The following is a 21,241-nucleotide window of genomic DNA, read 5'->3' on the forward strand; positions in this document are numbered from 1 at the left end:
CTGCGCACTGTGCTGATAACCACTTGGCGGTTGGCGGTTAAAAATAGCTAGTTTTGGAAAGTTTATTGATTTAAGTATCTTGTATCTGTAAACTGAACAAAAACAGCTACAATTCTTTCAGAGATCCGTCTAGACTGTAGAGGAAAATAATTTCTTACTATGGAAAATACAAAAGTTTTATTTCTCACACCAAGAATTTTTCGTATTATTAAATTTAGCCGGAAATTATTTTTTACCTAAAAAAATGATTTAATCAATAAGTGAAATTATTCGCCAATATTAAAAGTTGCTAACCAAATTTGACACTAAACATTTGATTGCTCTATAAGTACAAATATTTGTTCGTATATTACAAATTTTTGCTGTTATAAAATTGTTTAAGTAAGAACAATAGTTGCGGCGGACTGACCGCAGTGGCCGAGTTACTGCGCCAAGTGTGAACGGTATCGTACCATTCGCGAAACCGCGACCAGTGCTGGAAACAAGCCAAACCCAGACCGGGGTCGACGAGGGGGCGGAGAGCAGAGAAATATAGCGTTGAGGACGGCCACGGGATTTAATAAGAAACAAATTAAGAAGCCCGCTCGCTTGCGAAAATTGCTGCATCCCCAGCGCTAAATGTGTCCCCGTTGAAAGCGTCGATCGCGTGTGCGTGGTTCCCGGTGTCCTGCCGTCTCCGATTGTATTGTTTTTATGCCGGCGGGACTCGAAGCCGAGCTGAAAGCCCAAAAAGAAAAAAAAACTGCTCCCTTGCAACTGGGACGAGACTCGACGGGTCGCGACCAGCAAAAGTGACAATTAATCGTGGCCAAGCGGATGCAGTTGCAAAGTCTGCCGAGTGGCGCAACTATGCTTCAATTTGTTTACGTTGAGCGTTGTTTGTGGAAAAGATTTTTGATGCCTTTGCCGCGGGTACTGCCGATTGTGTAGTGGTTGGTTTTTGGTGTACGTGCAGAAAACAGAAACAGACATCCCAGCAGCACAATACAAGAAGAAGAGTAGCAGCACCAGCAGGAGGAGGAAGAGGAGGAGCGACGGCGACGTTCCCGTTGTTTTTGTTTGGCTGCGTGACACTAGAGCTGGGAAACTATCGATGGTACTATCGAGGTATCGACTTTTTCCTTTTTTTGAGCCACCATCGATAGTTTTTTATCACTATCGATAGTACGGGACTATTTTTATATCTCTGCTTTGTTGCTGAAATTTAGTAAGAAAAATGCAAACAAATATATATATATATGTATATATATATTTTTTTTTTTATAATAAAAATGTATTCTAAATTAACTTAAATTGGAGTTGGTGGTGAAAAATATTAACTGAATCTCAAAAGAAAGGGTGCGTCTACGCCACGTCTTCAGAGTCTAAGCGTATGTTTAGCAATGGTAATACAATTTTATTTGTGCAAAGTTGCTTGGATAGAATATTTATGTTAATTACTTAGTCAAAACATATTGAATAGTATTATAATTCTATTTGAAATTGCTATAACTTTAATTTGCAAAAAGAATCGTAAAAAAACGATACTATCGATAGTATCGAATTTTCGTTTTCAAAACATCGAAAATATCGAATGGTGTCACTATCGATAGTTTCCCAGCTCTACGTGACACAGAGAGAAGCCCAGAGAGAAGGGGCGCCGAGAAAGAGAGTCAGAGAATAGGAACACGCGCTCGCAAAAGGGCGGGAAGGCTAGGTGCTGGACTCGCGACATTCCTCCGACACCCGACTCCAACCATAATCACCGGAAATGTCGAGGGGGACCGAGCACAAACGCGTCTCCCTCACAACTGTATTCCAGGGCGAGACGGCATTTTCGCGCTTCGGCAGCAACTTCCTAGAGCCGGAGGTGCCAGCGGCGATCGCCAACAGCGGTAACAAGCCGGCCAAGACTGCCAAAAGCATTCGCATCAAGCTAGAACTGTTTGAAAGTGATTCCAACAAATATCCCGAGTTTAACTATACGCGGCTTCTGTACTTGGAGAAGGTAAGTACCCACCCACTGGCAAGCAGCAGGAGGAATCACAATCACCCACCCTAAATCGGTTATCCTGCAGAAAAAGGCGAAGAAACTGAAGCAGGTGAGCACTTGCAATGGGCCCGGCAGCGATCCCTTTGCCGACAACGACGACGATGTGGCACGGATCGTCAAGGAGCTGGAGGCCAAGTACGGCAACTCCTACGCCACCGGCAGGGGCAAGAGCAAAAAGGACGAGTACCGGGATATTGGAATGGGATACGACGAATCAGACTCCTTCATTGATAACACGGAAGCTGTAAGGAAACTTTATTCAACTTTTTTTTCGATTCCCTAAATATTTACTAGGAGCATTTTATATTTTTCGAGAGATATTATTTTTATTTCCACTTTCAGTACGACGAAATCATACCGAAGGAAACTGAGACCCAGGAGGGCGGCTTCTTTATCAACAAGGGTATTGTGACGCTCAAGAGTAAACAGAAGTCCTACACCACGCGAACGGATGCCATCATCAAGATGCCGGAACGATCGCGCAAGCGAGTTGTCTGCTCTGAAAGCTCGTCCTCATCATCGTCCGACGAAGATGATGATGAAAACGAAGACAACGAGGGGGAGGACGAAGGCGAGGGCGAGGAGGAAGAAAGTGATTCCGAGGAAACCGATGAAAGCGATTCCGAGGAGGACGATTCCGATAGCGAAAGCCTCGAGGACGAGGACTCCGCTGCCACGGTCAAGTTCACCAGCAAGTACAAAGACAATCATCATCCAAGCAAGCGGCCAAAGGTCATCGTCACTGGCAAGCCCAAGTCCAGCTCCAGTTCTAGTGTCGACAACAAGAAGCTGCCCAAGAAGCCAACGGTCACATCCTCCTCCTCGAATTCGCCACGACCAATTGTCATTGATAATTCGGATACGGACGAGCGGCATGGGCAAATCCCGGGCCCCATTCAGTCGCAGGCCCAGGCCCAGGCTCAGGCATTGAAGAAGGTGGTGAAAACGACGACAGTGAAGGACATGCTGAAGGCCAAGCGGGATAGCTTCCTCAAGTCGCAGAGCAGCCCTTCCGCAGTAAAAAGCGTAGGCAACGGCGAGTTGAAGTGCATCTCAACGGACGTAGAGTCCTCCAGTGGCAGCAGCGACACAGACTCGGCAACGGAGCAAGGAAAGGCGGACAGGCAGGCAGGCAAACAGGCCAAGGAGGGGCCGGAAAGTGAGTGTTCACCGAAGTTAAAAGTATTTAGAAATAACATTTTTTGTTTCAATTTTCAAGATCTGCGTTCCGCCGATACCCTGCTTCCCGCCTCGCTGGATCCCGACATCTTGGCCGCTGTCAATAGCTTAAAGGATGAAGTCAGAAGTCGAGACATGTGCGGCAGTAGGTTCAGATTGGATGACAAGCTCACCCCATTGCTGCTCAGGTAAGTCTTGGAGCCTCTTTTGGGTGTAAAGCCGGGTAACCATAAATCCTTTTCAGGGTCTACGAGGCGGTACTCTGCACGGATCGAAACGAGCGCAACATGGTGTTTTCCCACATCGAGTATCAGCTGCAGCTGCCCAAGTACTACATCCTGCGGAAGGGAAAGGCAGTGCGGGCCAAGGAGGAGAAGAACAAGTCCAGAAAATCCATCGAAAAGCTGCGCCAGGCTGTGGCCATGGTCATGCCCAAGGCGATAGCAAACTACGAAATGGAATTGCGAAATTTCGCAGAACAAGGGTTTGTAAAGCAATTCAAATCAAAAGAAAATGACTAAATTTTATTCTGTTTTCCAGGGCGGCGGATGTGAACTCTGAACTGCCACCGAAGATGCCGCGCAAGAAGTTCCAGTGGACCAGCGAGCTGCGTCAACTGCTATACGACGTATATCAGGCGCGTTGGACGTCCTATGCTGTGCTGGCCAAACGAAAGGACTCGCTGGAAGAGTTCATCAACGGTTATCTGAAGGTCAAGGTAGTGGATCTCTGGCCAACGGGCTGGATGCGCTACGACGAGCTGCAGCGGGAGATCACACGCCATAAGACCGCCAGTAGGAAATCAAAGGAAAAGCCAATAGCTTCGTCGATGAAGCCAGCAGATGCTCTTGAGCAACTGCCACAGGGTAGCCACTACCCCAAGACAGTGGAGGAGCCCCGATCGCGTGGAAACTCTGACACGGACTCTGCCACAAGTGCCTCCTCCAACAGCCTGAAGCGCAAGCTACAGGATCAGGCCAAGGCTACCTGCAAGCCGCCCAAGAAAAAGGTGGCCAAGCAGGTTCCACAGCAGTCGCCCCAACCGCAATCGTTCCAGCTAACGCCGACAGCCACGGCGGCGGTTAGTGTGCCAGCAGCCATTAATAACAACCATCTGCCGCCCCACCTGGATACATTGCTCTCCATGCCCAGCACTTCGGCCCAGGCAGCTGTCCTGAATGCGGCCGCCGTTGCCTCTGCCAGTCCAGTTTTGGACCTGGCTTCGCCCAACCGAAAGGCTGCGAAAGCGGCCTCTCCTCACAGCAACTTTATCAAGGTGATCTCGCCAGCCATTCTGGCACCCAATGGAACTCCCAGGCAAAGTCCCATCGGCGGGCAGGCCAAAGTGATCGTTGCAGCACGGCCCTCGGCGCATGTGATCAATCTTGATGACTACCAATGCCCCAGCGAAATTCTGCAAACGTCCAAGCAGCTGGCTGCCACCAGCGTCATCACCTCCACCTCCAAAGCGGCTCAGACGACGCCAGTTAGCAGGGTCAGCAGGGACAGCAGTAGTGAGTCGGATGGCGTTGAGTTCGTTGGCATTTATCCGGCGTGGAAACCCGTGCAAAATGCCCTGTCCAAGCCCAAAGTCAAGACGCAAAAGAAGACTTTGGGTGCATCGGGAAATGTCGGTTTTAGCAATAAAAATATGTACGTCTACAACAACAGCAACAGTGCAAGCGGCTTGGGCGGAGCCATGTACAATCTAAGCCACGACTCGCAAATCATTAAGGCCATGTCGGATCTAAAGGCGCTGGAAAATACGATAAAGTGGCCCACGCAGTCCATTTTCTCGCCAAGCAGCGTTAAGGGCGGCGCCGGCGGCGGTGCCATGGGTTCCCCCGGCACAGGATCCTCGTCGCGACAATGACAATCGGCCCCGGCCGCACAGCAGCCAACACCGGCTGCCGTGACGGCTTTCTACAATCATGACCAGGCAATGGCCGCCGCGCTAGTTCTCTCCTCGTTGAGTGTTGCGCCGCGCTATGACCTGCTGACCAATGGAGCTGTGTCCGGGCAAGGTGCCCACTTGGCCCCCTCGGCCAACACACTGCCACAAGTATTTGTAAAGCCCAGCCTGCCGCAACCGACTGTCGCTGTTGATAGTGCGCTGACCGCTCCTGGAGCCGCTCCCCCGCCCACACAAACACTGCCCACAAAGTTCATATAGCTTAGGTCGCTCAGCCCGCTACCGGGTGGACTATAACTTAAGTTCCAGGTTCCAGGGCAGGCACGTAGGTTTCATAAGCCGTCAGTCAATCGTGTTCTATTCGCAGAGTTTCTCTGCTTTCCCCAATTGTCTATAAAAGTTCATTACTGTTTATTATCGTTTAATTTTTTAAGTCAATGTGCTTTGCAAACATTTAAAGAATCAAGTTTATATATATTTATTTATAGAGAACCTTTTTCATTAAATAAAGCAAATAAGTTATGTAATAAAAGTAAAAACCAGGTGCTCCTTCTTTTACACAGCATATATGTATATGTATTTATGTGATTGAAGAACGACACAAAATTGTTAGTTCTGTAAACCGAAAGATAACGCTAAAACCAGCGACTACTGCACGCTGTCACAGAAACGATAACTTAGCCTAATTTGTAAAGGATAACACACGTGCCTGATATCGCCGGAGAGGACCATTGATCACTTGATCCAGCGCAGCACCGACGTGGCCGCCATTCGCACAAAGGCAATGGTTGACTGCTGGTTGGCCGCCGGCAATTGATTGGGATCCGCTAACTCCGGCTGCGGAGTGAGGCTAGGCACCGCCTCCCAGTCCATGCGCAGAGAGTTTTCATCTGAAAGAGGGGATAAAGTTCAGCTTGTCATATATATCTAATCAAATCTATCTAGGTTTTGTATCTTAATTTAAATTTAAGCTCACCCTCCGACTCCGATTCCGTGGCCGTTTCGATGCCGATTAGTAGAGAGTCTACCGATTTCATGAGCGGCGCATTCGTTACATCCAGATGACCGAAGCGGCCCAGGTCGCTGCGCTCCAGATCGAGAATGGCCAGCAGGTTCTCCAAGGTGTGCTGCTCGTTGAGCGCGCGCAATTTTACCTGCTGCGTGTAGGCCAGATACATGATGTTGGAGTTGAGACGCGATATCTTTCGCCGGAACTGCTCCTCGTTAAGCAACTTGCGGCAGAAGTCGCCATAAGCGATCTTGTGCGGCAGCCGCACGTTCAGGTAGAAGCTGAGCAGCTGCGTCAGCTGTGCCGTGTAGGTAAGAGCGCCGACAATTCGGTAGGCCTCGAATCTGCTAGGCGTAATCTCGTTGGCGGTGGCCTTCGGAACATCGTCCTTGTTGTCCGCCAGCCAGTCCAGGTAGGCGGTGTAATCGCCATTGGCCGGCAACGAAGGTCCGACGATGCGGTACTGAACCTCGCTGATTCCGCTGCCATGGAACACCCATTTGCCGCGTATGTACGAGGTGTTTTTGGCATCCGCCAGGGCTGCAATGGTTTCCGCTTCCTCGCTGCGCTCCACGCTGGCCCTGCGTTGCTGCTCCTCCTTGAGGACCACCTCTGCGATGGGGAAAATATAGGTGACCAGTTGCTGGATGCCGCGCCGTGCCGCCTGTTTAATGCCGTCTAGCAGCTGACAATGGGTCTCCCTCAGCGTTTCGATCTTCTCCACTCTGTCCAGGACGTAATCTTCCAGCATCTTCACCTTGTCCGGATACTTCGGTAGGTTCTTGCGCTTTTCAGCGTTGGCCCGTCGCAGCTCATCGCGCCGCTCGCCCAAGACGCGCAGCCTCTGGCCCGTGCTGCCGATCAGCTGGTGGATCAACTCCAGTTGCTTTCTCTTCGCCTTGATGGCCATCAGGCGATTCTCGTTGGAGCGGTGCTGCTCGATCAGCTTTTCATAGCGACTGCTGAAGGTCTTGAGCCCCGCCTGCAGATTGATGTAGCGCTGCTGCTTCTCCGTTAAACTGAAAAGACAAAGATCGATCAATCCCGATAAGGCAACTGGCCAACAAAAACGAACCTTTCCGGCCTCTCTGCCTGGCTGTGAGTAATGTTCCCGTTTCTGACGCAATTCCGACAGTGGTAACGGTTGGCGCTGCAGCTGTGGCACAGCGGACACCGCATGCCCGCGCCCGCATCCTTGATATTGGCATTGGCCCTAGGAGGCTCCTTTGCCTTTCCAGCGGGCCTTCTCTTTGTTGTGTATCCTGCTTCGTCCTCCTCGCCGTTCGTCGAGGCGCTCGATATGCGGAAGTTGTCGGGGGCCTTGCAACTTTCGTCGGAGCTGGAGCTACTTGCCATTACCATAAATTATTATTACGGCCAGCGCATCGCAATTAATTGTTTTTTGTGTTTTAACAATTTTTGTTATTGTTTTCCCAGAAAATACAGCTGCAAAACTAGATGGTATATCGATACACCTATTGCACATTCATCGTTGGCGTTTTCTTGACAATCGATAGTGCAATCGATAGATCAATAATCGGTTTTTAAAAGTGTCATTTTAATTTTAAATAACATTTAAAAATGAGAATAGAATAGAAGGAAAGAGCAGAGCAGAGTGTCCGTTCTTAAATTAATTTATGGAAAAACATTTTGCAATTTATGAAAAGTCCTTTCTTTATATTAGATCAGTTGGTTCAATGTACGACACTTAATTTTTAATGTTTATAATTGTTTTATTTATTTATATAATTTTCCCTAAATTTGTATGCTTTTCGAATTAAACAAAAAATTTTGAATCGATATTTATTATTATTATTGATCAGCTCAATCAAAAATATTGTCATTTTACGGTGCGAAGTTTTATGTTGGTTTATTTTACTTGTGACCTTAATATATCGCTTAATTTGAATATTTAATTAATTGGCTTACAACAGAGTTTTTAAAAAACTAAAATATAACGGAAAATGTTCGATAAAAAATCCGATATATTTATTAAAATTTGAGAAATTTGGTGTTCTCTTAAGCAATTAGTTTTGCTTTAAATTAATAAAATAAAACAAAAATGAATTTTTATTAAAATATTTTATTTGCAACATATAACTTGATTACATTCAAATTAAAATTTTAAGATGCCTTGTTGGTTATTCCAAAATGTAATAAAATATCGGAATGCCAAGATATTTAACTTTCCAAAGTAAAAAAAAAACAATTTTTGTGCTTTTCTGGATCTAGAGGGAGCCCCCTTACAATTACAGTGCATAAGTCAGACGTGGACGTGCCTTCTGACTTTCGGTTACATAAATATCCAAGTTTGTTTACATTAGAAAAAATTAGATTATAAGCAAGATCTCTGTTTTGTTTATTGATGATGCTCGCACAGAATATATGTAGAAGGGCAGCGGCGCCCTCCAACTTTCTGCAAAAAATCGACAATTTCGCTCTACATTCGAGTGTGTTTTGTATGCCTACGTCATTCGGACAAATCACAGAAACCAATCATATTACCTTGGCGGCTTGCCAATTTTTTAAAAATATTTTTCCCTCTGTTTGAGAACGTTTATTACTTCCTTTTATACAAAACTCAATTAGTATATTTGCGCATGCACATCCACAAACATACGTACGCAGAAATGTACTCTATATGAGCACAAATTTTCAAAAATACGTAAACGTTACGTAGGCTCCTGCCGTTTCAATACAATGGCATATATAAGCATTTCGAATTTATGAATTTCCGGAAGCAAATCTTTACATTCCTGTTCCACACAATATTTATTTATCCACCGAATTACTTTATTATTTCTGTCGACTTAACAATAATATTTGTTTCTGATACATTTGTTTTTTAATGACGCCATTCCACTGCTGCGTTTAAGGTCCCCCAATGACGTCAAGTTGTTCTATAATTTATTGATTAAATTCGAAACTTGTTGTTTTGGATTTTTCCCAAAAAGTTCCAGAGTCCCAGGCGACCGAAAAATAATCCAACGAAATATATAAATAAATTGTGACGGGAAATCCATTTAAGGAAACTATCTAGTTGTTTAAAATGTGTATTTGTTATGTGTTTATTAATAACGAGGAACTTTGAACTCTGCATCGAGCACAGGGTCAAGATAATGCGAACGACAAACAATAAAGGTTTAATTGAAATTCATATTCTGGATATTTGTGCCCATGTGTGTGCATATTTTCCAATTAACCCCGTGCCTCTGGATGTTCATCGACTGCCATTAACAAAGCGATGCACTCGATGTTCTTTTGATTGCCCACGGCTCTGGTGGGGATGGATCTGTGTGTATCCAGTGGCTCGCTTTTCACCTAAACCAATTTACTCTATTTTTTGCCGCCACCCTCTACGTAGGCCCCAAGTAACGTAAACAAATGCGCAGTGATCCAAAGTAGTGATTGGTGCGTGAAGAGTAGTTTTTTAACACGACTCGTGCACGAATCAAGAAAAGGATATTGATATTGATATTGATATTACGCAATCGATCCGCTTTGTTATTTATGGTTTAATTGGGTTGCCCATCACTCAGATCGCTGGCGAAATTAGATAATTGCTTCTAACACGCTTCTACATATTCTGAAATAAAAATTCTTGAACGTCACCAGAATCCGTGAGTTCCTGCCCAATTTCGAGAGAGCGCCTCTACATGTATCTGGCGGATACAAATACAGCGAGCAGCTTCAGCGGTGTAGATACAAAAGACACTGAGGCGCGGACACGGACGTGTGGGAGGAGGTGAGTGGCAGAGCGGATTCTCGCTGAGTGGGGCCTTTGTTTTGTGAATGAAAATGAAATGAAAATTCTCGCCGTACATATGCCAAGCCCGCATCTGTTGCACGTCAGTACAATTTTAGATCTCGGCCGAGCACGTTCATCCGAAATCGATGCAATCCGTACAGTTTTGGGAGTAGACGCGGACTCACTTTTGCCAAGCCTTGCACCCAGCCAAGCCAAATCCCAATTTCGTCGCCGTGCAGCAGAGGATCATGTACATTTACCCGAGCTCCCCGGAATCAGCATCGTCCTTGCAGTCCGAAGAAAGTGCGGCCATCAAGATCCAGGCCGGATTCCGAGGCTACCGCGTTCGCAAGCAGATCCACCGCAATAGCAAGTCAAACAGTAATACCCGGAGAAACCAGCGCCAACGTCCCCAGAACAACGCCCTAATGGAAAATCAGGGAAACGCGTCTCGCCCCAGCAATGCCACCAGCAACGATCCCAAGGCAAACGGGGAAAATGGTGGAAAATCCGTGGAGGATCGCTGCGCCACCAAGATCCAAGCAGGATTCCGGGGATTCTTGGTCCGCAAAAAGCAGAAAATCGCCACCGACGCTGCAGTGAAGATCCAAGCTGGCTTTCGAGGATTCAAGGCCCGAAAGGAGCTAAAACAATGCGACCCCGTGGTGTAGTGGCTCTGGGCGTGTTGCACAACTCTGATTTCTACTGTACATACAATTATTATGTGTATTCAAATATTGCTGTTGCACAGCAATACGTTATACCTACCGCCTAGTTCAATATGTGTCGTGTAAATAGTTTAATATCATTAACGATAGCTTCCAGAAGAATAAAATACTCTACTCAAGAAACCGCAATCTTGAAAGACAACATTATCCATTAACGTTAGACATTTGTTTGTATTTTCTGTAGGCCTATTTTTGGGTCAGTTTGTATGTATGTGCTACGAATACAGTGAATAAACATTTAATTTATCGAACACCCCAATTTATACACACACTGCCAGCAGAGGCTTGGAATTTTCCAGTTGGGAAAAATCCAAAGATATGTAGTTTGGCGAAAGTATCTGAACGAGATCAGGATGCTAGCTGGGAGGGGTAAATATTTACGAACTACGTTGGCACACCCACGTATCGTAAAACTGTCAAGTCCGTTCAATGTTTATCCGTTCATCCGTAGTCGGAATAAAATAATTTAATTTAAATATAGAAAAATAAGCAGGATGAGCTTCCGGGGTGCGCTCTTCCGTTTGTTTGATAACAAAAACATTTTTCGGGTAAATATATATGTAGGTTTTTTATTTAGATATATTTCAGCAAAGATATATATGTACTTGTATATTCGAATAATTTATTTTCTTTTGCCTGCCTCGGCGCTTTTGATACGTTTTCGCATGTGCTTGGGTATAACTCTGAAAACTTCGCAATCGATCTGAACCGGCATTGAGTTCTGCCTCATTGTGAGCCACTTTAATTCCATAGCGGCTCTGGACTTGGCCTCACCTGGAAATTAGGGAGTGTATCACATTCTAAAGAAAATTAAATTTATTTTAAATGAAAGCAGTAATAAAGTCAAATTTTTGACATATTCCTAAGTTTGTCTTCGCCTAAGTTAGACTTACCAACTGCTTTGGTTCGCTTTTCATTTTTCAAGAGCTTCTGTGTCTGTCCGCTATTGGTGGATCCACTGTTCTCATCATCGGGAGTCGAGTCATTGCGCAAAGCATCGCCTCTTTGGAGCTTCTGGCGCCTGGCTGCTAGGTTGCTCTCCAAGCTGATGCCCTCCATCCGGTGGGGGTTGCCCTTGCGTTTGCGGGTGTGAATCCTGTATGCGGCTTGTATCTTCTTCGCTGCCTCCTCCTCGATGAATCGCTCCAAAGACTCGCTAATCGCATCATTGCCAAAGGACGCCTTGGTGTCCATGGTGGACGATTTGGTTCCAGCACTTGCGCGACGCAACCTCCGCCGGGTCAGGAAACCCCGTGCTCCGGCTTGGATTTTTGTGGCTGCTGAAACAATGGTCGATTCTGTTTCTGTGGACGTGCCCATGGCATCCGCCATTGCCGTGTCTATGTCAAAGTCCTCCTTGCTCATCTTTTTGGGGTCAAAGTAATCGGAATCAGTTTCGGATAGCGAATAAGCCATCATCTTTTTGCGAATATTTTCCGAGGTTTCGTCGTCCAAGTAAAAGCTATTCGTACTGTTGATGCCTAGGCTTGAATCTAGGTCCTTTTCGGCCATTTCACCGTAACTCAGAGCATCATCAATGGTCACTGATCGGAATAGGCCTCTGGGATCATCTCCAGCGATGGTGTAATGCCTCATTAGATGCACTCTTCCGGACTCCTCCTCAGTGGCCAGTTCCCTGTCTAGAATTTTATCGGATTCTGCCTCCCCAAAGACTACAGAGTCACTTTGGGCAGAACTTTCACGGGTCTCGTCCCGCTGAAGGCGGTTGTATACGATAATATCTCCATCCTCAATGTCCAAGCTGGCTTGTTCCTGCAGAGAACTCATGGGTCTGACAATGGGTTCATCTAAACTGGGTTCTGCGGATAGGATTCTCTCGCTAGACTTGGAGTCCCTTAGTTGTGCCATTTTTTCAATCACTTCTTCGGGCTTTGACAGCTTGACAGTTGCCTTGTCTATGGTATCTGCGGATAGGGTATCCAAGCCAGTAGCTTCCGATTTTGAGGAATCATTCCCTGTTTCCCCTTCAGAAAGGCTCACTCGTGAAGCTGATCTTTTGATGCAAGGTTCCTCTACAACTTCTTGGAGTTGCTTTCCATTCATATACGGTCCTTGAGCGGATGAAAAGTGAATTTCGTTCATCAAGAAATCATTAACTAGCTCTTGAGTCGATGCCATATCTAGAGCTGAATACAAATAATATGTTTAATTGAAAAGGATTTATCTCTAAATAGCTTACTCTGGAAAATACTGCCAATATCGGACTGTGATAAAAGTACTTGATCCTCCGCATGGCTCCCGGCTTCTGGGGCCTCGGTTAAACCTGCTAAACCAGAAGAGACAGCATTATCCTGCTTAGATGTATTGGCTTGATTCTCATCGATTTCGGAACTGATAATACCAGGAGTTAATTTGGATTCAAGCGAGCCATGCGATCTATCTACTGTTTCAACTGATTCTACTTGCGTGCTGGTGTCGAGCTCGGTTTTACGTGTGATTTCAGCCGGATCCGGTTCGGTTTCTAGCTCAAGAGGTTCTTCAACGACTTCCTGGCTTGGTACTATGCGAGTGGATCCCACAAACCACTCGGACTTTGGACTAATCTGCGTTGCATCTTCGCTTGGTATTTCCTCCTGAATCAGGCTATCGGATGGTGTGCCTTCAGTGGGACATAAGGAGTTTTCGATGGCCGTTATGCGAGAACTGGTAATTGAATCCAGGGAGATCTCATCTAGATTTTCTAGTTTTCTTCGTTCCATATATTGCCTGAAGGCTTTTTGAATTATTAGGGCAGCATTCGCAGTTCGGTTGCCTTCGTCCTTTGACAAGCTTTCACTTTGGCTCGGTATACCTATAGGTTTATCGATTTTTACAGAGTCTTTTGATTTAAAATCTTTGATCTCTGCCTTTTTGGATTTTTTCAAATATCTTCTAAAGGCCCCTTGAATCTTTTCGGCAGCTTGATGCTGATTTAATTCTGTCAAGCCTGACAGATCCTGTGCATGGCTAGAACTTGGCTTAGAATTAGCTTCCTGAGTTTTAACTTCCTCTTTGACTTCATTTGAGGTAACTTCCGTTGACTTATAAACTGTAATAGGTTCCTCTAACTCTGAGTCAAGTATCACTTTTGGCTTGTGGGTCTTTTGTAAATACCTTTTGTAAGCCCTTTGAATTTTGTCGGCAGCTTGATGCTGATTTAGTTCTGACAAATCTGATAAATCCTCCACCGGACTAGAACTTGGTCTAGAATTATCTTCTTGAGTTATATTTTCCTCTTTGATTTCATCTGGGTTCAAGGCCGACGACTTCGGACTAGCATTATTTTCTGTTGACTTATAAACTTGAATAGGTTCTGACTCAGAGTCAAGTAAGACTTTTGGCTTATTGGCTTGTCTTAAATACCTTCTGTAAGCCCTTTGTATTTTTCTAGCAGCTTGATTTTCCTTTAGTTTAATGTTATCAGAGGATTCATTCTTTGACTTAGCCAGGTTCTTCTGAGAATATGCCCTAAAGGCCTTTTGAATTATAAGTGCTGCTCTTTTTTCCTTTTCTGCTTCCTCTTGTAAAATAAATTCTTTTTCTAAATTACTACCTTTAGCTTTTTCAACGTATCTTCTATAAGCTCTCTGAATTTTTCGGGCAGCTAGGCTTTCCTGATTTCCCCGAGAAATATCTGAGGTTACTTTTGGAGACTTTTTGATTAGAAAGTCCCTAACCCATTTTTGTATCACTTTAGCAGCATTATTTTTCTTTTTATTATCCGTGATTTCTTGCCTCTTTAGTGAGCGTCGGTTCTTAAAGCGCCTATAAGCTCTTTCTATAATCTGCACAGATCTCGTAAGGTTTAAAATATCTGTTTTGTAAACTGATTCATAATGCTCGGTATCAGTTTTTGTGGAGCTTTCTAACTTGAGATCTCCAGATCTTATAAAACTTTCCGAATCACTCTTCTCTTTATCGATTAAATCCTTTGACGACTCTGTCTCTTCTCCATGTAAAGTTGAGCCCTCATTATTACATTCATTTTCGTTAAGTTCCATTATGGTTTGCAGTTTGGATCCGCCCATCTGTTGGTATTCGGGATCTCCCTCCGAGACTTCAATTACTTCAATATCTTCTTCATTATTTTCGGGTTCTGGGTCACTTTTCGTGTCTGCTAAAGTATCGCTTTTCGATTGATCCCGAAACTTTTTGGGTATTTTGTACTTGGGCTTGCCATCATCAGAATCAAAGGAAACGAAGAATGAAATTGAGTTCTTAGCTTTTGGAACACTGGGTTCAAGAATTTCTTTGGGCGTATAGTAACTGGGAACTCTTTCTGCAACAACAATGGGTTCCATTTCCGGAGTTATGTCTTGCTTTTTCTCAGTTTGGTTAGTTGAAACTGAAGCTGCCGGAGGTGGGCTATGTAAATCCTTGTCGGATGGCTGCTGGGGCTCCACATAGATATCATACCAGGCGCCGTCGTCGTTGGGAGCTTTGAATGACTTGAGCTGCAGCTCGGCAATTGGTGTGGGCACCAGACGACCCGAGGTGCCAATATCTTTATCTTTTACGCTTGCGCTAGACAACTTCTTGGTGTTCTTTTCAATCTCATTACGGTTAGTAGGTAAATTTTGGGTGCCAATTAATTGATTAGATACAAGCAATGAAGACTTTTTCTGCTAATTTAAAAACAAATTTAAGAAGGTTTCGATTCTGAACTCTTACCAGTAATTACTTCGGTCTGGGAGGGGGTACTTGTGGGGACTTTCTCATTTGAAGTGGGAGCTATGTCAATGATAATATAAGAACTTAGAGATTGAAGATTATGTGACTGTCAACTTACTGATTGTATCTTCAAGAGAGGATGTTTGTTTGCTTTGTTCCACCTTTGAGGTTTCGAATTCTTTTGGTTTGGTTTCACGATCTGAAGGTGCATCTTCAATCTGGGATGCACTTGGATCTGCAACTGAATCCTCTTTTTTTAAATCGGATTCGGGTTCTACAAATATAAGGCATATTAAGTAACATATTTATATATTTAGTATTAAGTAATATAAGTTCGGGCAACAGAGATTGTTATACCCTTGCAGTTTGCCATAGGATCATGGTATCGAATCAAAAATCAATCATAACTAAGTTAAAAAACCACCAAATTCAATTCGGAAAGCGGTGCTATACTAGTTGTTTCTAGGTTAACAAATCTTTAAAATTCTAAGAGATTTACATTTTTTCGATTTTTAAGAATTTTAATGATGTAACCCCTTATAAATTTTTGAAAAAATTAAAAGAAAAATTTTTCCTTCAGACATGGCTAGAAATACTCGCTAGTTGATGCTGATCAATAATATATATGGTTTATGGGGTCGGAAATGGCTCTTTCTTAAATTATAATACCCTGAAAGGGTATAATAAAGGGTATCATACTTGTTTCTTCTAGACTTTCTAAAATATCATTGGGGGTATCCTTGCTAGAACTGGACTCAGTCAATGGAATAGGTTTATCGTCTTGCTGTTTGGGATCCGTGGCTTCAAATGTAAAATATATATTTAAATCAATATGAGTATAAATTGAACATTAAGGATCTAAACTCACCTTCGCCAGGACGGTCAGGTATGGGTATTTCGGATTCTTTAGTATTCTTACTTTCTGTTGGTATGATCTCTGGATCTGTTCCACTTAAAGATACCGTATTTTCTTCCTCTAATATAGGCGCTAAAATGTAATAAAATATTTGGTATAAATTTAAAAATTATATATATATAAATAAATAAATATTTTTACGAATTTCTAGCGCAGGGTCTGCAACGGTACAATCTTCAGCTCGTTTTTCATTGTTTTTGAAACTTTCCATTGAAGGGGTCTTTTCTAATGAAGTTGACATTACTTTTTCTTTCGAATCCATTAAGTTATCTTAAAATAATAATATATTAAATTTTAAAAATATTTGGTAAGTCAACCTTACCAGTGATTTCGGGACTTTGATCGATAGATATTCTGTTATCTGATTCTGTATTTCAAGAAATGTATAAAAGTAAATATAAGCTTATATAATTTAAAAATATTAGTCTTTAAAACATACCTTCTAACACCTCAGACTTCAAAGAATCTAATTCTAATTCTGAACGTTCATCCATTAATTTTCTATCTTCAACTGAAAGGGTCTCTGGGTCAAAGGACTCGGTTTCGTTTGTTTTTTCCTCGGGTTGTATAATTTCAGGTTCCTCCTTAGATATTTCTGCTAGAAATTTATATTCTTAATAATCATACTTTAATACGGAAATCGAATAAACTTACGAACTGCTAAGGCAGGAGTGTCCACATTGCCTTCTGTACTTTTCTGGGCGTTGTCTGCTGTAGGTTTTCCAGTTGTTTCAGTAACCCCCATTTCGTCAGCTTGTGTAGCCGATTCCACTTTATTTAAAAATACATATTTTGAAATTTGTTAAATGTTATCTAATTTCTAATAACAAACCATTTGGATCTAGAGAATTTTTATTGGAGTTAGAATCATCAACATCACGTTTTGAACGTTCTGATTCGGCTTCCATTGTTGTGATTGAAGTATCTTTATCGCATAAAATAAATTTAGAGCTTAATAATCATTTATAAAAATATACACTAACAGAATTACTTACTGGTGGATATTTCATCAATTCCTTTGCTTTTATTTTTATCTTCTACAGTGGTTTCAGCTACAAAGAGTAGTTTTTTGATTATCTAGGTTCTTAATATGAAAATATTATATGGCTTACCAGTGATTGCTTCCTCATTTGAATTTACCAATTCAATATTTGTATCCTCTATTGAATTTGTTTCTACAACTGCAATATCATCAGTTGATGCAATTTCTTCGACTTGCGAGAGATCCAAACCAATTGGCATGGTTTCTTGGTGCGAAAGTTTTCTGTTTTCCTCTAAGCTTCCGGGTTCTTCTAATACTTTAGGCGAATCCCCAGAAACATTTTCTATATTTATATTGTTTTTATTTTATAAAAAGATAATTTAAAACCCCAAGTTTACTTACCAATTGAATTGATGGACTCTTCTGGACAAATTTCAATATTTGTTTGCTCCTGGTTGGTTTTGGGTTCCATTAAAAGACCAACGGCCTCTTCTAAGTGATTTATTATTTGAGCTTCTTCTTTTTTAGTTTCTATTTAAAATTAAGGTAAGATGATATATTGTTTAATTTATTAGTAATACCATTTACCTAATAATTCAGAAGTCTCTAAACTATTTATTCTATCAGAGACAATAGGTTCAGCTTCCATTTCACGCTTTTCATCTTCATCATTTTTACAATCGCTTATTACGTCTTAAAAATAATATTAAAAATAAAGTATTCCTTTTAATATAAAATAAATGACTGAATATTAATAAATTCTAACCTGCTTGGGGGGCTTGGTCAGAAGCGATTTCTTGCTTCGATAGTTCGGTGATTTCTTCTAAAGGTTTGTATACTGTAATTTCTCCAGTCTCAGCGTCTACCAAGTCTGTTATTTCCTGTTTAGCCGCTACTTCCTCTTTATATTTACTGTCCACTTCCGGAATCGTTTCCGATGCTGTCAAACTACCTTGTTGCTCTTTTTCTACTGGGTTTTCCTCCTTTTCGATTTGTGCGTCGTCAGGATTTATTGGCTCCTGAATATCGAAACTGGGTTTTGGTGAACTTAATTCTGTATCATTAAGGCTTCTTTTCTTCTTGGTCAAAGGAGAAACTTCATTTTTATGTTTGTCTAAAGAATCCTGGTCAACTGAATTCAATTGGGTTTCGACGACTTCAATTTTTTTCTTTTCTTCAGTCATGGAAGGGAATTCCTCAATGGATTTATTTACAACATCTGTGGACTCCACGTTCTCCGGTTGAGAGTGATTTACAATATCTTCTGTGTCATCCAGGCTTCTCTTTTCTCTTTTTATGAGAGAGTCTTCCCTATTCTGTTTATTTGTAGACTTGTTTGCTGCAGTAAAGGCCTCTTCTTGAGCCTCGATTTCAGTTGGTTTTACAATATCTTCGTTTTTTTCAGTATCTTCATCGGGTATAATTTCTTTGGAAATTTCTTAAAAAAAGGTTTAATAATTATTGTCATAATATGTAAATTTAAATGTTTTAATACCTTGTTTTTGGACCTCCCGATTGTGATTGGTTAAAACCGTTTTTAGACTATCTATCTCAACGGTGGGCATACTTCTAGGCTGCTCTTCCAAGTAGTCACCTTCTGATAATTCATTTCCTGGATTAATTACTACAAGAAATATTTATTTTGTACTATAAGATAATTCATTTTATTATTAAATGCTTACTATAGGGATCAGACAGATCCTCCTCTAGAACATCATCCACAAGTTCAACTTCTATGGAAACCTTAGGAGTAACTTCGGTTTTAATGGGTTTATCTGCCACTTCTTGGCTCTCAGAATTAGTTAATTTAGTCAACGGACTTGTTGCTTTGATTAAAATATCTTTGTCTTTATCTTCTTCTTGTTTATGTAGCGAGTCTTCTATCTCTGTAGAGACAAGTTCCTTTATGTCTTCACTTTCAATACTTGTAATTTTTTTATGTGTTGTATTGCCTTCAAGGACCACACCTTTTGAATTTGCAGAATCTTCGTTACCGTCTTCAGTTTTTACCTCGTTTTCCAGTTCTTGATCCTTAATAGCTTTAAGATCATCTTTAATTTCCAATTGTAGTTCTTCTATACTGGCTTTCAATGTTTTTAGTTCAGCATTGGTTTTCTCTTGTAGATCTAAGCTCGATTTTTTACTTAATTCAGTTTCTGGAGATGAATCCTCTTTGCTGCCAGCTTTAATGGCTGTAAATTCATCCTCGATTTCGGCAGTTTCTGGAGAAGAATCCAGTTTGCTGCCAGCTTTAATGGCTGTAAATTCATCTTCAATTTCTGCTGGTTTCTCTGAATCACTTTCTAGGAGCATTTCGTTCTCCTCTTTTATTTCTAAACTGTTATTGTTAGTTTTAATTGCTGTTTCTTGAGCAGATCCTGTCCGTTTGCTTTCTTTCATTGGTGTAAACTCATCCTCGATTACCGGGCTCAGCGGTTTCTCGGCCTCAATTCCAGATAGCTCGCTATTCAGATCCTTTTCCCTTTCCAGACCAAGTATTTCTGCAAAAGTATGCAAATGATTAAAATCTAAGAAAGTATTTAATAATTATAAGAACAAAGAAACACTTCATTACAATGATTCACTTGTATCGAAAACCATTTGCATAGTTAATTACCGCTTTTCCTTGGGCCTATCGATTTGTCATCGCCTTTAATGGTTTCTGCCAAATACTCCTTCTCTAGGCTGGCATCCACGTTATTGTTCTCCACTTCCTCATCCTCGTGAATTATTTTCTGGTGGACTTTTTCCTCGTAATTTGCCATTCCCAGTTCGGTCGATTCCGTTGAGAGAAGGGCCGTGGAAACGGATGTGTAGGAACCGGTCTCGGAGGCATTGTCGTTGAGCTCCTCGCCAGGATCTGCGGTCACGGATGCCGTTCTCCTGGCCCTTCGAACTGCTACCATCCTGCGGAAGGCTCTCTGGATTATTAAAGCCGCTGTCGCTAAGGAAACTGGGCCGTTTTTCAATCGATTTTGCTCCTGCTTCCTTTTTAAATATATACGATAGTGTCGCTGGATTACGACTACGGCTTTCATGTAGTTAGCTGCATTGAACTTAACGTAGGAAAGTTGCCCAGGCCGGGACTTTTTAAGTTTTTCGACTCGCCTTTTGGCCAAAACGCGACGGAATTGCCGTTGGATTAAAATGATGGCTGTCATGTATTCCACGCTATTGCACTTGTTTTTCTCACGACCTATTTTCTTTTGCTTCAGATATCGACGGAAATGACGTTGAATAACGACAACCGATTTCACATAGCTAATGCTGCTCGATAGGGTAGTCTCCTCTGTGATAGTAGTCCCTAATTTTGTGGTTTCAGTGGATACTGCCTTTGTAAGATCCTTGCTTTGCGCACTAAGAACTCGGCCACATTCGCAAGTCACCTTCGAAACGGGGGCTATGTTCTCTTTGTCCTTAATTGACTTTTCGTATGTCGAATACTTTGTGTACTCGATTCGACCTGACTTTTCCTTCGAGAGCCTTTGAAAATACTCCTGGGCAAAGATATATATGTTTTCCGGCTTTTCTCTTAGAACAGCTTTTATAAACTTCTTGATCAGATCGGTGAGTGTTTCGGGAATTATATTGAACACCATCGAGATGGGCACCTGCTGTTTGATGCGGTTTTTCATGATGGTTTCGTAAGTCTGAACCGGCTCGTATTTTCGCACAACTTGATGAGACTTTTCCGCAACTATCAAATTAAAGAACTTTGCGGAAAATCCGTACAGATCTGCTGGTTTTTCACGTAACACTTCCTTGGTGTACACCTTCATGAGGTCCCTTAGACCCTCGGGAACCCTTGGTAAGCTCGTTGTCGTCATTTTAGTATTTTTTCGGGCAACATCCGTGGAAAAGGTTGAATCAATACTGACCGAGGAAGGTGCTCGTATGTGCCTGGAAACCTCGATAGCTACGTGTTGCCATGTCAACACCTTGGGTGCCAAAACACTACGCCAGCTGACGTTGCTACTACTTGTTGCTTCAGACAAACTTTCAGGTGAATAGCCACCATAATTATTGGGTTTATTTCAGGATTCCTGACTTATAAATACCACCGA

At 42.5% G+C, this 21,241-nt stretch overlaps 4 protein-coding genes across 4 annotated transcripts; 2 read left to right on the plus strand and 2 right to left on the minus strand.

Annotated features, from left to right (window-relative positions):
- Positions 1 to 10: 10 nt before the first annotated feature.
- yem (yemanuclein) lies at positions 11 to 5,595 on the plus strand. The gene is made up of 6 exons (XM_017162176.3): positions 11 to 1,987; positions 2,058 to 2,276; positions 2,375 to 3,191; positions 3,252 to 3,399; positions 3,456 to 3,695; positions 3,752 to 5,595. The coding sequence occupies exons 1-6, from the start codon at positions 1,751 to 1,753 to the stop codon at positions 5,082 to 5,084; spliced, it is 2,994 nt and encodes a 997-aa protein (XP_017017665.1). The 5' UTR covers positions 11 to 1,750; the 3' UTR covers positions 5,085 to 5,595.
- Atg14 (autophagy related protein 14) lies at positions 5,586 to 7,590 on the minus strand. Its single transcript, XM_017162180.3, has 3 exons — positions 7,208 to 7,590; positions 6,100 to 7,151; positions 5,586 to 6,013 (listed from the first exon to the last, which is right to left on the minus strand). The coding sequence occupies exons 1-3, from the start codon at positions 7,492 to 7,494 to the stop codon at positions 5,859 to 5,861; spliced, it is 1,494 nt and encodes a 497-aa protein (XP_017017669.1). The 5' UTR covers positions 7,495 to 7,590; the 3' UTR covers positions 5,586 to 5,858.
- Positions 7,591 to 9,964: 2,374 nt separating this feature from the next.
- Positions 9,965 to 10,768, plus strand: LOC108071411 (translation initiation factor IF-2). The gene has a single exon (XM_017162154.3). It carries the CDS (start codon positions 10,129 to 10,131, stop codon positions 10,549 to 10,551), a length of 423 nt encoding a protein of 140 aa, XP_017017643.1. The 5' UTR covers positions 9,965 to 10,128; the 3' UTR covers positions 10,552 to 10,768.
- A 462-nt stretch (positions 10,769 to 11,230) lies between these two features.
- LOC108071395 (uncharacterized) lies at positions 11,231 to 21,004 on the minus strand. Its single transcript, XM_070286252.1, has 12 exons — positions 19,795 to 21,004; positions 19,145 to 19,678; positions 18,860 to 19,063; positions 18,673 to 18,801; positions 16,148 to 16,267; positions 15,979 to 16,080; positions 15,398 to 15,553; positions 15,290 to 15,339; positions 14,162 to 15,230; positions 12,809 to 14,128; positions 11,502 to 12,755; positions 11,231 to 11,382 (listed from the first exon to the last, which is right to left on the minus strand). The coding sequence occupies exons 1-12, from the start codon at positions 21,002 to 21,004 to the stop codon at positions 11,231 to 11,233; spliced, it is 6,300 nt and encodes a 2,099-aa protein (XP_070142353.1).
- Between the last annotated feature and the right edge of the window lie 237 nt (positions 21,005 to 21,241).

The sequence above is a fragment of the Drosophila kikkawai genome, chromosome 3R (assembly GCF_030179895.1).
Source record: "Drosophila kikkawai strain 14028-0561.14 chromosome 3R, DkikHiC1v2, whole genome shotgun sequence".
In the NCBI taxonomy this organism is placed as follows: domain Eukaryota; kingdom Metazoa; phylum Arthropoda; class Insecta; order Diptera; family Drosophilidae; genus Drosophila; species Drosophila kikkawai.

Excerpts from the sequence above, each read along its gene's own strand:
- LOC108071411 (XM_017162154.3), top strand. The coding sequence starts at position 10,129 with ATGTACATTTACCCGAGCTCCCCGGAATCAGCATCGTCCTTGCAGTCC.
- yem (XM_017162176.3), top strand. The coding sequence starts at position 1,751 with ATGTCGAGGGGGACCGAGCACAAACGCGTCTCCCTCACAACTGTATTC. Across the intron at positions 2,277-2,374 it reads TCATTGATAACACGGAAGCT|TACGACGAAATCATACCGAA; the intron begins GTAAGGAAACTT and ends TTCCACTTTCAG. Across the intron at positions 3,696-3,751 it reads CGAAATTTCGCAGAACAAGG|GGCGGCGGATGTGAACTCTG; the intron begins GTTTGTAAAGCA and ends TCTGTTTTCCAG.
- Atg14 (XM_017162180.3), bottom strand. The coding sequence starts at position 7,494 with ATGGTAATGGCAAGTAGCTCCAGCTCCGACGAAAGTTGCAAGGCCCCC. Across the intron at positions 7,152-7,207 it reads CAGGCAGAGAGGCCGGAAAG|TTTAACGGAGAAGCAGCAGC; the intron begins GTTCGTTTTTGT and ends TTGTCTTTTCAG. Across the intron at positions 6,014-6,099 it reads CACGGAATCGGAGTCGGAGG|ATGAAAACTCTCTGCGCATG; the intron begins GTGAGCTTAAAT and ends CCCCTCTTTCAG.
- LOC108071395 (XM_070286252.1), bottom strand. The coding sequence starts at position 21,004 with ATGACGACAACGAGCTTACCAAGGGTTCCCGAGGGTCTAAGGGACCTC. Across the intron at positions 14,129-14,161 it reads ATACGTTGAAAAAGCTAAAG|AGGAAGCAGAAAAGGAAAAA; the intron begins GTAGTAATTTAG and ends TTATTTTACAAG. Across the intron at positions 11,383-11,501 it reads AAAGCGAACCAAAGCAGTTG|GTGAGGCCAAGTCCAGAGCC; the intron begins GTAAGTCTAACT and ends CCTAATTTCCAG.